Source organism: Quercus suber, unplaced genomic scaffold, assembly GCF_002906115.3.
Source record: "Quercus suber isolate HL8 unplaced genomic scaffold, Cork oak 2.0 scaffold_98, whole genome shotgun sequence".
Lineage (NCBI taxonomy): Eukaryota > Viridiplantae > Streptophyta > Magnoliopsida > Fagales > Fagaceae > Quercus > Quercus suber.
The window spans coordinates 1,336,575-1,353,475 of NW_027069563.1; the positions used below are offsets into that span (position 1 = coordinate 1,336,575).

General features: G+C 35.0%; 2 protein-coding genes and 1 long non-coding RNA gene across 3 annotated transcripts; 1 reads left to right on the plus strand and 2 right to left on the minus strand.

Moving 5' to 3' along the window:
* Window positions 1-1,512: 1,512 nt before the first annotated feature.
* Window positions 1,513-3,114, minus strand: LOC112025450 (aspartate carbamoyltransferase 2, chloroplastic-like). Its single transcript, XM_065774756.1, is given in 5 exon segments — window positions 1,513-1,657; window positions 1,769-2,005; window positions 2,136-2,200; window positions 2,203-2,305; window positions 3,097-3,114. Coding segments are annotated over 5 exon segments (531 nt in total). The 3' UTR covers window positions 1,513-1,549.
* Window positions 3,115-5,880: 2,766 nt separating this feature from the next.
* On the minus strand, window positions 5,881-10,136 carry LOC136068097 (adenylyltransferase and sulfurtransferase MOCS3-like). Its single transcript, XM_065774791.1, has 7 exons — window positions 9,492-10,136; window positions 9,311-9,389; window positions 8,643-8,681; window positions 8,432-8,540; window positions 7,994-8,112; window positions 6,652-6,768; window positions 5,881-6,499 (listed from the first exon to the last, which is right to left on the minus strand). The coding sequence occupies exons 1-7, from the start codon at window positions 10,031-10,033 to the stop codon at window positions 6,116-6,118; spliced, it is 1,389 nt and encodes a 462-aa protein (XP_065630863.1). The 5' UTR covers window positions 10,034-10,136; the 3' UTR covers window positions 5,881-6,115.
* Window positions 10,137-12,119: 1,983 nt separating this feature from the next.
* On the plus strand, window positions 12,120-13,837 carry LOC136068079 (uncharacterized). Its single transcript, XR_010629482.1, has 2 exons — window positions 12,120-12,511; window positions 13,444-13,837. It is a non-coding gene; the product is annotated as an uncharacterized LOC136068079 (long non-coding RNA).
* The last annotated feature ends 3,064 nt before the right edge of the window (window positions 13,838-16,901 follow it).

Below are 16,901 nucleotides of genomic sequence, written 5' to 3' on the forward strand. Positions count from 1 at the left end.
AACTTATTTAAAAAAAAAAAAAAAAAAAAAAACACCAGAACGTCACTCTCTACTTCTGAAGGACACAAGATTGAAACCCCACCCACCAAAGTATTAGGGAAAGAAAGAGAGCTAGCAGTAATAGAGGAAGGCAAGGCAGACAGTAGACACGAATGGAATCTTTGCTATTTAAAAAATGTGAAAGAAGGAATTAGATGGGTCGCCAAGCCTTCGCCAAGCTGATTGGCTCAATCTCTAGAGCTTCTTCTTCTTCTTCTTCATGGACTCAGACTCAGCAATATGCCGCCGCGGCTATGCATCCTCCGCCGGTAGTTTTCGTGGACAAGAACACTCGCGTCATCTGCCAAGGCATCAAAGGAAAGAATGACACCTTCCACACCAAACAAGCCATCGAATGATTCCAGGGATTTGCAATGTCAATTCTTTCTTTTCCAAAATTTATTTATTTTAAATTTTGCCTTTCCTTTCATGACAGATACATCATTTTATTTTGAGTAAACATAATGATGATTTCATCATGGGTGGGGTTTCAATTTTGAGTTCTTCGGATGTGGGGGAGCAACCTTGTTTGAGGTATTTTTCTGGTTCTTTTTAATTAAGATTAAAATAAATAAATAAATAAATATTAAATAAGGTTAAGCATGGAAAACCAATCTTCATCCGACCCGACCGGAAAACCCACCAGAAATAGCTTTCCCCGCCCATTGAAGTAGTTCACCAGTCTATTTTGTCCAATCTGTCAAGATCCGGCGAGATCTCGTCGAGATCTAGCTTGATCTCTTCGAGATCCACTGAGATCTCATTGAGATCTCACCGGATCTCTTCGAGATCGGGCCTGATCTAGTTGGGATCTGCTGAGATTTCTTCAAGATTTGGCCTAATCTCGTTGAAATCCTCCAAGATCTCTTCGAAATCCAATCAATCAAGCAAAAATATGCAGATTTTGGCAAAATTCGGCGACAATTCGCACAGTTCGAGCCCGACCGGAAAATGACGACGTCCGACCACCCGAACCGTTGCCTCTGGTGGGTCCAAGTTTAGGAGACCCGAAGTGATCGGGTCGGTTCCGGGTTGGGCACAAACCTGACCCGGACCGACCCGTGGACAGGCCTAAGAGAGAGAGAGAGAGAGAGAGAGGGGGGGGGGAGGGTGGTTGTTGGGACATTAATAGCTGTGAAAAAAAAATTATTCTAGATTTATTATAGAAAGAAACACCAACTAGGGCCAGCAAGCAGCAACTTGGTCACAAACTGATGAGTTGAACAGCGCAATTGAGACGTAAAATGGCACAGATTGGATCTTCTCATAAGAGCTTCAGGGTCACGACTCATGATCGAGCATTAGTGAAGTTCAGAGCACAACGGCAGGCAATCAATTTAGAGTTCCCCCACACCCCCCACCCCCCAAAAAAAATGGTTGAGAGCTATGGCTTTCAAACTCAAAAACAATTTAGTCTCGCAGTTTCAGTAAACCATGGAAACCAAGTCAAAATTGGAATCCCTATAAAATAAAAAAAGGGTCAAAATTTGAAACTAGAGGTGAGGCATTTTCACCACCCAACAAGTAAGAGCTTCAAAAGAACCATCCGTATATGAAGTCCATTCTTTGCTTGTCTAAAATAAGCAGCCTGTGGATCCCCATCAACGTCCACAGTAATCTGCAAAAATTCATGAGAACAAACAAAAAACCAGTAAATACATAAGAAGCACTTAAAAATGTTCGCGCTCATAAAGAACACACCAACATCACTTAAACATCACATGGGTACCTCATCAAGCCTTGGTAGAGGGTGCATGACCACAGCATGCTTCTGCATAACATCCAAGACATTCTGATCTACAATGTACTTGCCTCGAGCTTCTTCATATTGGTCAATTCTCTCCCCAAATCTTTCTTTCTGAATGCGAGTTTGATACACTGCATCACACTTAGAAGCCACTTCCATTAAATCAGCACTTTCTTCCCATTCCACTCCCTTTGATGTCAAATAGTCTTTTATATCATCCTGTAAGATGAAATTGTAAATATTGAGAGGCCAAAACCCCAAATTTTCTGTAGTATTTCCACTTCTCATTTGCCTAAACCACACAGAAGACCTATAGGTAAATTCAAATGACAATTGGATCAACATTTACCTTCATTTTTACCACGTCAGGGGAGACAAAGTAGATCTTCACATCTTGGTACTTGGCAAGCAAGCAAGTGAGCGGACAGTCCTTCCATTGGCAAGATCACCCACTAGCCCAAATTTGATGCCATCTAGCTTCCCCGCCTCTCTTTCAATGGTATATACATCCAAGAGAGCCTGAATCGTACACAACAGCAAGAATAGATCTTTGAACTAAACTGTGTGAAACTTACTACCAGCAATTAAAATATGACGAAATGATTAAAAAAAAAAATCATCAAATGAAAATACAGAACATATTCTCCCCCTCTACATTAGGAGAATAAACAGTTAATGTCACACCAAGACAGAACAACATTGTTACTTGTCTTTGAAGATATTTGTAGATGAACACCTCACCCCATCTTTTGCAGCAAGCCTTGGATATAAGATGTGATCTAGCAAGCCTTGGATATGCTCTGCTCATTTGTTTGTTTGTTTTTTTTGTTATTTTATTTTATTTTTATATTATTTTATTATTATTTTTTTTTAATCTCAGAGAATCAAATTGTTCATCCTACAGCAAACAATTAGAGTTTTCAACTGTCCATTAGTCCATATAGTATGAAAATTGAACAATCAATATACATCTAAAAGCTAAAGCATAATAGTGGGTTTCAGTTAGCTCAATTGGTAAAGTCTCTGATAATTGTATAAGAAACCTGGGGTTCAATCCCCACCTACACCAAAAACTGATTGGTATCTTGGTTTAATGATAAAGAGCTATCATCAGGAGCAGACAGACGCCATAGTTTGAAATTCTCTCAAAAAAAAAAAAAAAAAACTAAAGCGTCACATTTATTGTTGCTACTCCATTGAGCCACATTATCGACCATTCACCTTTTTTTTCCTTCATTTTTTAAACAATATTAATAAATAAATAAATAGTGCAACTTTACACATTCTCTAACTCATTAAATCCAACTCACATGAACAACCTTACACATTCTTTAACTCATTAAATCCAACCCAAATTAATTTATCTTCTTTCAATTTAACTCTTCATTTTCCTCCTTCAAAACCATTTCACTCTTTTGAAATTCAAACCCTTCAATTGCCACTCTTGTGATTACATGTTATTTTTAAACATAAATTTACAGTTGCTCTCTCTACCTCACAAAAGTTGCCAAAGTGGCATCAAATTTGAAAGTCCCTTTGAGGTTTGTTTTTCCCATCTTACTTTTTCTTTTCCCTCAACTTTAGTTTTTCCATTGGATTTCTAAAGCTTGTGGATGATATGTTTTTTTGTGGGTTACTGACAATGTGATCACTTTGGGGCTATAGTGTGGCTAGGATTGATTTGTCAGTTATGAGAAGGGTTTTCAAGAATTAGAAATCTCTACAACAACTTCTTACTTCATATTCATGTTGTACAATTTTTATTTTATATTGTGTTTTACCCGTTCAATTTGTTTATCTTTGACATTTTATTTTTCTTACATTTGACATATGTTTAACTCTATGTAAAAAAAAGGAAGAAAAGAAACCAAAGTTTAATGTATTTACCTATGATTGTTTTGAAACAATAATAGAATATACGTTGTAATTGTACTCCAATTACTAGTTTCATATTTTTTTGACTCAATGGTTCTTTTTTGTTGTGGAACCTTTCTTAATTTTTTTTTTCCAAAACTTCCAATATTATATATAGTATAGATATGTATAGACATTGTTTTTTATTAAGAAAACCCAAAATAATAGAACGGAAATGGATAATACGTTTAAAAATAGTTCAATTTTTAAGGAGAACAAATTATTTTCAATAATTTTTAAAGAATAAATTATATATTATAGCATATNTTATTCATTTGTACAATTTTTATTTTATATGTGTTTTACCCGTTCAATTTGTTTATCTTTGACATTTTATTTTTCTTACATTTGACATATGTTTAACTCTATGTAAAAAAAAGGAAGAAAAGAAACCAAAGTTTAATGTATTTACCTATGATTGTTTTGAAACAATAATAGAATATACGTTGTAATTGTACTCCAATTACTAGTTTCATATTTTTTTGACTCAATGGTTCTTTTTTGTTGTGGAACCTTTCTTAATTTTTTTTTTTCCAAAACTTCCAATATTATATATAGTATAGATATGTATAGACATTGTTTTTTATTAAAAAAACCCAAAATAATAGAACGGAAATGGATAATACGTTTAAAAATAGTTCAATTTTTAAGGAGAACAAATTATTTTCAATAATTTTTAAAGAATAAATTATATATTATAGCATATTACAAAATAATTATATATTCTCACGCATCGCGGAGATTTGCAACTAGTAATATCTAAAAGTTCAACCATAGCATTTATTTTTGTCATACTCCTATTAAGCCACATTAACGTAGCATTTTAGTCAATTTCGGTCTAGTTAGAGAAATACTTTATTCATAACAACTTACTATCTAAGATTTGTTGTGATAATCTGTTGCCTCTTTTGTTATCCCCTATTTTTTTTTTTTTTAATTATCAATTTGGGTATGGTCTTAGAGTCGGGTGTATGTTTTGGTTGAGTATACTTTGATTATTTTTATATTCAAATGAATGAAATCACTTGATTTAAAACTTGATTAAATTGATATTTTTGAGCTAAACCGATTATGGAGCTATGTCTTGTTAGTTGCGAATCTATTATTTTTTTGGCCAAAATGCAAAACTCACCCTCTAAGTTTCATCATTTTTCATTTCAGTCCTCTAAGTTTGTATTTTGTCATTTCAGTCTTTTAAGTTTCACTCATTCTCAATTAAGTCCTCCGTTAAGACTCTGTCAATTGCTGCCGTTAATCGTCAACCGACCCGCCGGTCTCGGGTTTTGGGAGCCGAGATTCACCGTCGACCGTCGCCTGCGTCAGGTCGGTCGGTTCTCGGTCCGAGTCGGCCGGGTTGGGCGGGTGGGTCAGTTGACGGGTTTGGTTGGATACCCCTACTCTCTCTCCCATTTTCTCCTTTTATCTTCCTCTGTTTATCTAGCATAAAATAATAATAATAATAATAATAATAATAAAAGGAGAAGAAAAAATTAAGAAAAACCCATAAGTTGTATCATTTTAATTGTGAAAAAGAATATATTTAAACGGAAATGTTAAACTTATTGCACACAAATTATTTTACACACCTTTTCAAAAGCAACTGAAATTGTGACTTTAAATTACAATTTTAGTTGTTTTCAAGGGTGTGTAAGACAAAGTTACCACTTGCCTAAACTGCGAAGGCCACATTAAGAGTGAACTGCCAGGCAAGTTGACTAAGTTACCACTTGCCTAGACTGACAAAATGAAGAACATGGTTCAAAATTTATCTATTTCATAACAAGGAAGATGTGATATGACATTTTTCTTTAACACTCCTGCGACTTCTCATTCCAAAAAATGATCGAGGCAGCTGCAAAACTGATAATAATTCTACGCATTTTCCATCAGACTAAACGGACAACTTTGGGCACAAGTTGTTCATAGCTAAAGCCTAACCTATCCCCTTTCTGGGTGTAATCTTATCAGTAGCTGTTGGCTAGTAACTTTGCTCACATAAACATAGATCAAACAAAAGGTTATTCCAAGCTTTGCAAGAAAAAAAATCGGGGCCCAGGACTGCAACATTGGTTCAGAGTGGCTGTGATAAATTAAGCAATTATGAATTCTGGTACACACCAAAACACTGAAAAATAGTTAATCCATTTCCATGCCACATGCAGACGCATTGAGAGAGAGAGAGAGAGTAATAGTGTAAGATTTCAAACATTAGCAACAAAGACTACTTTAGTTAATAATACAGCTAATGCCAGGGTAATTTTCTTTTTTGTTCGTTTATGGGACATTGACAATAAGTCGGTAACAAATATATAGAAATTTGGACCCAAAAAGTAGAATAGAAAAAGATATATGTAGAAACTACTACAACCAGAAAGAAAAGTTTACATTAAAGACAGCCCACCATGAACATGCCTGCTAATAGGTAGGGAAGTTGGAATCCACATCATGGGCCCAGGACTCCAGACCCCCAACAATATCCCTGGCTGAGGTGAAACCCAACTTGTGCAGATTCTGAACAGCCCTCTGAGAATCATTGCCCCTCCTACAAATTACATATAGTTTGGCACTCGAACTTCCATTTCGCTCTTCTTCTTCCTTCAAAGCTGAAGAAATTTCAGGCAGTCTAGCCTCCAAACTCGGGAGTGGGATGTTCAAGGACTTGGGGAGAGAAACAATCTTAAAATGGTGAGCTGGTCGGACATCGACCAATACATGTGCTTCCCCATTAGCAACCCTATCATGATACTCTTTACTGCTTATTCTGGAATCTGATTGAAGCAGCTTTAACTTCAAGGGTGACTGCAGCAAGTTTCAAATATCATATTTCTTAGTCAAATGAGAGAGAAATCAAATTGCAAACAAGCCAAAACAAATACACTAACAGTTTAAGCAACCTACTCATCCGATTACAATTATCAATGGAAAACAGAAGAAACAGAAAGTGTAATTACTGGAGTCAGTGGAGACTGAGTAAACTTCTCATAATCAAACTCTCGAAATTGCTGCTGAGTGAATGTTGCATTTTCTCCACAAGCTTCACACTGTGGTGACCTTCCTCTAATCTTTACCTGCAACATAGGTCAGAAATGAAAATGTATATATAAATGCCAAAGCTCAATATATAAACACAAAATTTCCAATATCTATTAATATGAATATACACAATCGATAAAGCAATAAACTAATTACATCATGATGAGAGCAAATTCAGCCCACTTAAAAGGGTTAAAGGAAGGAACGAAATAGTCATGCATTTGAGGATGTTGTGAGACCTTTTGATCAATTTAAATCCTCGCTGATCCGTACTTTGTTTGACTGGTCTCAGGCATGGAGTTTTTTTTTTTTTTTTTGATAAGTCAGGCATGGAGTTGTACACATTGTACTTCCATTTTTGAATTCCAACACTCTTTTAGATCTTACATTTGATCTTGTAAATTTTAGAGATACTTAGCATCATTACAAACATAGAGTATTTTTTCATCTTCAATAAAATTTCTATTACTTATATTATATATGAAAAAAAGGGTTAAAGGCCTAACCTAGACCAACTCCCATCATACCAAAGAAAATCTGATTCTAATAATAACTGCTCTAAAATAAATGTCTTCTTAATAACATAAATGTTATCGAGAAACACTTGATGATGATATCAAGAAGATACTCTAAAAGTGCCAGTTGTCAATGCCAACCACTACAAGCCGCTAATATAAATAGTTGAGACAGTAAGAGTATATCACATTAAGATGCCTTGCAAAAGCCCAGAACAGTTGGGGAAAACCCACTTCTTATCAATGTCCTCTAGCCTAGAGGCTCTAGGTAAGGTGTTCTAACTACAGAAGATCAAAATGATGGTAAACTCTAATGTAAGTAGAGAAATATTATGGGGCTGGTGAGGGCAGGAAATGGGGTTAGAGGTATAAGCAGCAGAGCAAACATGAACTACTAATTGATTTTGACATCTGTTGAATGAAGTCACTACTGAAACAGGCCCCCAACCTTTGACATGTGTTTAACGCAAGTCCAGCTAGGTCTACAAATTTTTATTGTTTTTTTACAAGTTAGTCACTTATTAAACAAATACTTTTTATCTTTTGATAATATAAGATTTGGTCCAGCCATCTCCATATTAAGAATTGCTCAAATGGTTTCCTATCTTCTATGATCCTTCAAAAGGTCTTGTCTCACCTAACAGCACTTCATTTTCTAAGACAAGATTTAGACTTCAATCTGAGCTCACAGGAAAAAATGTATAAACCACTGGAAGGAACTATTAAAGGAGAACATGATACATACAATACGTATTCTTGCTGCTAATGCATCAAATAGAAGCATCCGTCCTGAGAGTGGTTCACCAACTGCACTTGCAATTTTGATAGCCTCAAGTGCTTGGAGACAGCCAATGATACCAGGTACTGAAAATTAATAAACAGAATGTAAGAAACAGAGCGGTTCTACTACTTGGAAATTAATAAACAAAAATACAGAATTAGAATCAATTAAGTGTCAAATGAATAGCAAGGAGGCTCGTAGTGTTGCAACTGTTTCCTCATCTTAAGAACTTGCTCATTATTCTTATTTTTTATTCTTTCCCCATTTTTATCCTGGTTTTATAGCAGTACCCCCATTTTTATCCTGGTTTTATCAAACTCAAATTTTGATGACATTGTAGACAGAATTGTAGACTTGTAATAAGAAATTCACTTGGTAGAATACAGCAATTCATTAGCTTACCTACTCCTAAGACACCACTGTCAGCACATCTTTGACATGCTGTTGTTGGAGGTGGAGTTGGAAATAGGCATCGATAGCATGGACCGCCATTATAATTGTAAACTGTGAGCTATACAATGAGTTTGATCATGTAGTTATTCTTGGAATTTTAACAATATGATTCATGCTGAAACTTATATTTACAGTAGAAAAGATAACCAGCAATGCATACCTGCCCTTCCAATCCCAGAGCAGCACCAGATACAAGAGGCTGCATTCATAAACATGGATGCAATTAGTACTTGAATGTGGAAAAAAAAAAAAAAAAAAAAACAAAATCAGTCCCTCTAAGACAAATTTTTCTTCCAAACTGGTTTTGAGGAATCTCCCTTAAACCATTATGTAGTGATTCATAAAATTATCCATGTGTACTAAATCACGAGTCTCATCAAATATTTAAACAAGTAGACATGACCCATTAAATAGGTCATGTGACTAAAAATAAAGGCTGCTGGTTAGTGCCTTATTGGCATTATGAATCGCCATGTGGCGGATTGGAGGAATTTTCCTCCAAACTGGCTTTGATGACGTAGAAAAACTTCACTCAGATTAGTTGCACTGTACAACAATTCTCACTATTAATCAAACTCCTACAGGTAACTGACCCCACCCACCAGAGCTGGTTACCGGGTGATCCAACCCTGACGGGCTAAGCAATTTATCCTTATAGTAAAGCTTAGGTATCATTCCTTAGTACATTTAAGTTCCCAATTAAAATCAAACACATGATTGCATTGACCAATGAAGTACAACCCACTATTATCTTTTCCAAGAACAATAAAATTCAATGCATTTATGTAAATTTTATCCAATAACAATATTACATCAAGCTTAATTTACCTTTCCTAACAGAACACAGCAATCACTGATCATGTAACGGCTAGGAGCATTGTCTGTCGCATCCACTATCACATCATATCTTTCCAAATGTTACCAGTCACGGAAATCATATACTAACATTTCAACAATATAATTAAATGAAACACTTTGAATTTGAGCAAAGAAATAATATAGAGGATACTGGTTGAAGATTTCTAAGGCATTGGAAGTGCGCAAAGCTTCGTGGTGCTCGACGATTTGAACGGAGGAGTTGATAGAACGACAAGTCGTAGCGGCGGATTTCACTTTGGGCTGACCAATGAAGGCCTCGGTGTGAATGACCTGCCTGTGCATATTGTTGAGCTCGACGACGTCGTGGTCCACAATGCCTAATCGGCCAGCGCCGCAAGCGGCGAGGTAGAGGAGGGCCGGGGAGCCTAATCCGCCGGCTCCGACGACTAGGATGGAGGAGTTTATGAGGTTTGACTGGGCTTCGACTCCGAACGACGGGAGCAAGAGGTGGCGGCTGTACCGGTGGATCATCTCCGGGGTGAGATCGTGATGGGCGGCTGTGATTGGATTTGGGAGGGCGGAGGTGTTGACGACGGTGCCGTTTTGGAGATTGAGGTGGCGGAGCTGAGATTCGAGGGCGGAGATTCGGCGGTCTATGTCGGATTTTGTGGCTTTGAGGGATTGGAGCTCGTGGAGGATCCGAGAGGCTTCGTCATGGCCGTTGGCTTCCATTTTTGGGTTCGGGTTTTCGGTGGAAAGCTGGAGTGGAAGTGTTCGTGAGTTGTACGTGAAGAAGAATTGTAAAAACCCTAACTTGAGAGAGAGAGAGTTTTGGAGGGTTTTGACTCTTTTCTACATTGATGCAGAGGTGGACCGCTGAGTTGCCACGTCAGGGTTTGACTGAACAGAGGGTCACATTTGTTAAATTGCTTTTGTTTTTGTTTATTTATTTATTTATATGGTACTGATGAAATTCTTAATAAATAAAAAAAATACACATCAGACACAAGTGAATCACAATTCACTTATCGGCCATGTGGTGACTCAAGGAGGAGTCTAAATCCACGGTCTTATGTGTTGTGCTTCACTTTATCCTGCATTAATAATATTTGGACAATTGACTTTTTTCTTTTAGTGAGGTAACACCTCTTTTTTATCAAAGTAACATCTCTTTCTTATCTGAGATAACGTCTTTAATTAACGTTAGTGAGATAATGCTGCTTTCTCTTGGGAGTTCTCTCAATTCTATATCTTCATTATCTGATTTTTGTCTCTTTGGCCGCTCTTGTTTTTGGTTTTGTTTCTTTTCTTTGTGGTCTCAATCTGAAGTGTTTATCTTCATCCTTATTACTCACTAGATATGGATACATTCGCCTCTCTCTATGAACTACCAATCACCAACTCTTCCTCTCTTTGAATCTTTCGCACGTATTTTCAAAAATCAATTATGCTTCTATTGGTTTGTGGAAAAGGACTTTTTTGGGTTTTTTCGTCACCGAACAAATTTTAGGGTTTGATGTGGGAGTAAAGTGTGGAGAGAAACAGAGTGACTTGTTTATGGCAATAATGGTGCTTGATTTTTGTTCCATTAGGAAACATGTGGAAAGAAAAAAGTTTCTTTCTTGTAAAGGTTGTATTTAGTAAATATTTGGGGTTGCTAGATTTTGTATTTTACATGTTTGTTGAAATTCTTCAATGAGTTTAGGGATGGGAAGCTTGCTCTCTTGAATATATATTATTGTTGAGATTACAATTTGATTTGAATATACAGATAACATTTTATTTAAATTTCAAATTTCATTATTTTATCAAACTCTATCAGATAAGTACGACTTAGTTGATGGCTATCTATTTAGAATGCTTGGACTAATATGCTTTCGTTGTGTGCTTCAATTGAGATAAGGTCGGATTTGTCTCAATAAATGGTGGGGTTTAAGCCCATAAATTGGTTGGATATGTGTAGAAAGGAAGGAATACAATTAGACCACGGATAGAAGAAACTAAACCAGAACAAAAAACAAAAATTGACGGACAAAAATAAAAAAGTTAATCACATGAGATTTACCTTAACTGATCTTCTATTTCCCTAACCTTAAAGGTGTTATCTCACTAAAAGAAAGAGGTCAGCTGTCTAAATATTATTGGTGGAGTATGAAGTGGAATACAATACATGAGAAAGAAGATTTGGACTCCGCACAAAGGATTTGCTTTTATTAATGGAGGTAAACTTCAAGGTGCAATCTCAAACTTTAGGAATATACTTTGCAATTTACCTAAAATTGCGAGAATAATTTTCACAAAATTGTTTTGTAAAAGTAATTTGCCAATATATTTTGTTTTGAACGGGATAGAATTTTTTTTCAATTTTTTTTAGTAAAAACTATTTTCTAAAAAGTAAATCGTATTTTTAATAGAATTTTTTGATGATAAAAAGGTAATTTTCCTTTTGACCCTTTTTTTTAATATTTTTTTTTATATTACCTAGTACAGAAAAATATAAAAAACATTATCTTCGTTTTCAATGGAAAATGGATGGTGAAAACTTACCAATTTTTGTATTTTATATGACCAAAACTGTTTTTAAATAGGGCTACCAGAAAGCATCAGTCTTTATTATCCTATTTTCATACGCCATCCTATTTTATATGACCAAAACTGTTTTTAGTGGTGTATTAACTTTGTTGGCTATACTTGAAAGTTGAAACTGTCTGTTTACTTTCCCAAAGGATATTGTTTTTCTCAAATGTGTCGACAAGCTAGTCTGTATTTCTTTTTTTGGGTAGCTTATTGCAGTTTGTATAGCTCTTGGAATTTCCGAAGAGACGCGAAGAATAGAAAGAAAGTGTCTATTGAGGGGCCCCAAAGGAAGAGAGCATCCACACATTCTACTCATTTTTCTCATATAAAAAGGACATGTAACCTAGCAACATTTGCATGCCAATTTTGAAATGGCAAATCTATGCGACACCACCACGTTTCTAGTGATATCCTAGCTCATGAGAACACGTGTACTGCATCATCCCTGTACTAATATTCACTTTCTTCACTCTTCATCAATTGTAATTATAGAACCAACTTTGTTATTCTCTGAGTCTGTACTGCACATCTAGCTTGGTAACCAATATGAGTGGCCATCTCTTCCCCTTCAACACTTCCTTGCGGCCATTCCTGGCCAAGCCCTTGAGAGCATGTGTCTACCAGTCCATCAAGGTAACTACATCACTTCCTTCTTGGCTAGTCTTTGGTCAATTTTTGGTCTTGGAAGGAGTACTTCTTATGTTTATTAGGGTAGCTGTTGATTTCCTATGCCTCTTGTGCTTTGAGTAAAATGTATGAAACAAAATGGGGTAGAATTTGAATTCAAGATGAGGTAGTGTCTAGTTTTTTTTGTCTGTTGTTCTATATACGTCTGTCCACTACTTCCATGACTTGCCATTCTGGATCATCCAAGTCTATTAGTCAAGACTGCCAGAATCTAATGGATCCCAAGTTCTTAAGTAAAGATCATCATCCAAGTATATAGATGACATCGGTTGATCTCAATAAACAATCTTTGAATGGTGTAACAACTAATTAACAAGGCTTATATGGTTGTTAAATGTCTTCTAATTGCCAGTATGTACAAGTATAACTACTTGGGATACAGTAAATCATATCTTGAATCCTTGATTACTTTTGTGGATTTTACATTCCTCTTAGATCTTGTATGTGTTTGTTTGTTTTGCGTTGTGATCTTAGAGACAGTTATTTAATTCTTGCATTAGTTACTTCCCCCTTTGAAATCTTCCAGCCCATGTAACATTTCTGAACTTTAGCTTGGTTAGCTAGGTCATGTGACAAATGCCCACTAATGGGGGACCCGTTTGGTCAAGCTTGGCCAATTTATAATACTAATATCTATTGAGGCCAGTGTCTTGATTCAGTCCATTCTGGGTGGGATAGCGATTTGTCAAATAGGTCTCCGCTAAAAAGTAAAAACAGAGGAAGAAAGTAATGCCAAAAGGCCCAAAACGAAGCCTGACAGTTTTTGTTGGTGAATTTTCCATGCTCTCATAATGTGATTTCTAAAAATCATTAATCAAACTTAAAGGTGTTAGAAAGTGTTGTTGCTCATTGTGTTTTGGTCTAATTAATGTTTTCAGAGTTATGCCCAAGCAAGCAAGCACCACGATCCCCGTGAAATAATAGAAGAGAGGGCACCTTCAACCGCTAGAGAATTCAAAAGAATGGCTGAGGAGAAGCTGAGGAAGGCCCAGCAAGGAGTGGCCAGTCAAGTTGCTGAAAAGGAATATGATGGTACGGAAGAGGTTACTTTGGGTGACAAAGCATTTTCCAACAAGGCCTAGCTAAACGGCTAGCTACTGGCTATATATATATCTGATTGTTAAGGGAAAGCTAATAGATAATCATGGAGTATGGCACTCGTTCTATTACATTCATCCATCCTATTATATTTATAATGGATCTTATAATGAGTTTAATTAGTAGAATTCATTATGAATATAAAAAAATGAAGTATCACGTCATTATACTTTATGAATACTTAATAATTACGTCATTGTACTTTATGAATACTTAATAATTACTCGTTAACTTGTATAAAAATAGGATGATGGTGTAGAGTTTGGAAATAAGGCAGCAAGTATTTAAAGTCTTCAAAGTCAAGATAGTTCCCTTATGCAATTTACGTAATTGAGCTCTGCAATAAATCTTGTATTGATTTTTTTTTTTCTATGATTAATTATCTTCGCCTAGAAATTTTGGTATCAAAGGGGTAAGGTAGGTGTTTATTACTCTCTTGCGTGACAAGAAATTTTTAGGAAAGGAATGAATCAAATGCAGAAGAATCAATCATTGTGGAATCTAACACTAAGGGTCTGTTTGGGATCTATTTATTTTACTGAAATTGAAATTTTTTTGCTAAAAGTACAAGAAATAAAGGTAAAAGTTAGTTGAAATAATACAGGGAGATTCATGAATAGTACCAAAAAGTGCAGTGTGGCCCATGAATAGTAACAAAAATAAGGTGAATAGTAAAATAAGTTGGCAAAATTAATCATGCCAAATGGACACTAAGACAAATGGTACAGGATGTATGTTTGGTGATGAAACACAAGAAAAATGTGTGGTAAGGTGTGGTCGATGATAAGGAAATTATATAGTGATAGATTTCCACATAATCTCTGTTGGTTTAGGTCCATGTTAGCTTTTTAGTTGACATGACTTATGGATTAAAGTAATCATAGTAATTAGTAAGTATTATGCATTATATGTTAGTAGTTGTGAAAAATGTTGTGTCTCTAAATTTATTAGGCGAAAATGCACTTTTGGTCATTTCGTTTTGGACCGATTCTCAATTTGGTCCCTAAATTGATTTCACTCCTAGGTCAGTCCCTGATTTTGGAAAATCATTTTTATTTTGGTCCATACTGTCAATCTAGTAACGGAAACCTCCTACGTGGCAGACAGAATGCCCTGTTTGCTGATATAGTGTTGACATGACCATTAAAATATTATTAAAAATAATTATTTGGCATTTTTAAATGACACGTCGGCATTTAAAATTTTTTAAACAAAGCCACATCAGAAAATTTATATAAGAAAAGAAATTAAATTTTAAAAAAAAAACCTTAAATCTAATTTAATTAAAAAAAATTATTACTTATCATTATTAATTTTAGTAAGACCATTACAACTTGTTCTTCGTATTCTTCCCAATCAAACCTAGTAACCAATAACTCAAACCCATATCACAACAACATAAACAGGAAAAAAAGAAAAATGAAAAAAAGAAACGAAGATCACACACAAACACAGACCCAGATCACAAATAGAGATCGAACACAGACCTAGATCACAAATAGAGACCAAACACAAACGAAACCCAGATCACAACCCAAACCAAAATCATCAGCGTACCCAACTATCGATCCAAAAAAAAAGTCACAAAAAACAAGTTACCACCACACTGAATCTTAAATGTCATTTCCCATTTTCCATAAATATAAATTTTCTACTTTTCCCCCTTTCCATTAAACACAGAAAAGAGAGAGAAGCAAAAATAACTACAAAAGGCATAAACAAGAATCAAGCAAACATAGCAACTACATACAGGATAGGTACAACTCATATATCATAAACCCAGCCTCAACAAAAATCCCAAAAATTCTGAGCATCAAAGGACATTAATAAATAGAAGCTAAGCATGGATAATGAGGTAAACTAGCAATAGCTTGAGTTGTAGATATCACGGGTGGTGGTGTTCTTCTTCACCAGAAAAGGTGACCTCATCACTGAGATTTGAGAGAGTTTGGGTCAGATCAGAGTTTGGCAGATTGACGGAGATGAGATTTTGAGAGAGTTTGGGTTTGAGAGAGATTTCGTCGAGGGTGAAGAGAGAAAGAGAGAATTAGAGATAGAGAGAGTTTAGAGTTTGGGTCTGATCGCAGATGAGGTTAAAAGAAAAGGAAAAGGAATTAAGATTAACTAAAAAGAAAAAGAATTAAAAGGATAATTTTTTAAAAAAAAATTTAATTAAATTAGATTTAAGGTTTTTTTTTTTAATTTAATTTCTTTTTTTATAAATTTTCTAATGTTATAAGATTAACTAAAAAGAAAAAGAATTAAAAGGATAATTTTTTAAAAAAAAATTTAATTAAATTAGATTTAAGGTTTTTTTTTTTAATTTAATTTCTTTTTTTATAAATTTTCTAATGTTCTTGTGTTCTTGTGATTGGTGTTCATGTTCTTGTTTATTTTTATTCAAATATGAATCGATGTATTTTTATGTTTTAAATTTTGTTAAAATTGATATATATATATATATATTTTAAATTAAATGCTAACATGGATGCTGACGTCGTATTTTTTATTATTACTTTTCGGCTGCATTAGCATTTAATATGCTAGCTATGCACTCCGTTTGCCACTTCAGATTTTTTTGTTACTGGGTTGACGGTAGAGACTAAAATAAAAATGATTTTTCAAAATTAGGGACTAACCTAAGAGCGAAATTAATTTAGGGACCAAATCAAGAATCGGCCCAAAATGTAGAAACCAAAAGTGCATTTTATTATTATCATATGACAATATGTTCTTTTTAATATTTTATAATTTTCAAGAAATTATGAGTTAAATCCATTAAAATTTCCCCTCTCATGTAGATAGATTTTAAATCTTTCTTCTTACGATAATAAAATTTATCACATAAATTTTATAGTTGATTTAATCGAAACCCACCTTTTGTTACAATCATTGAAATTGAATGTACTCATTTCGAGGTGGATTGTATATGGTTGTTGTTTAGAAGTAATCATCAACTATTATTTTTTTGGAGATGCTTATGAATCATTCCTTTCCAAAGGGGATTTTTTTTTGGGGTACAATCATGGATTTTTTGTTCCACTGCTCAAATTCGTGGTCCATCCACCACTCAAATTCATGGTCCATGGTCCAGTGCTTAAGGTCTTGCATAGAGTGAGCCTTGAGTTTGAACCTTGGGGACGGCCAATGTGATCCCAATGGTTCGAACTCAAGACGTACCATACTATTTGCACTTTGAACAGGACTAAAGATCAAATTATGATTTAACTCACTTGAT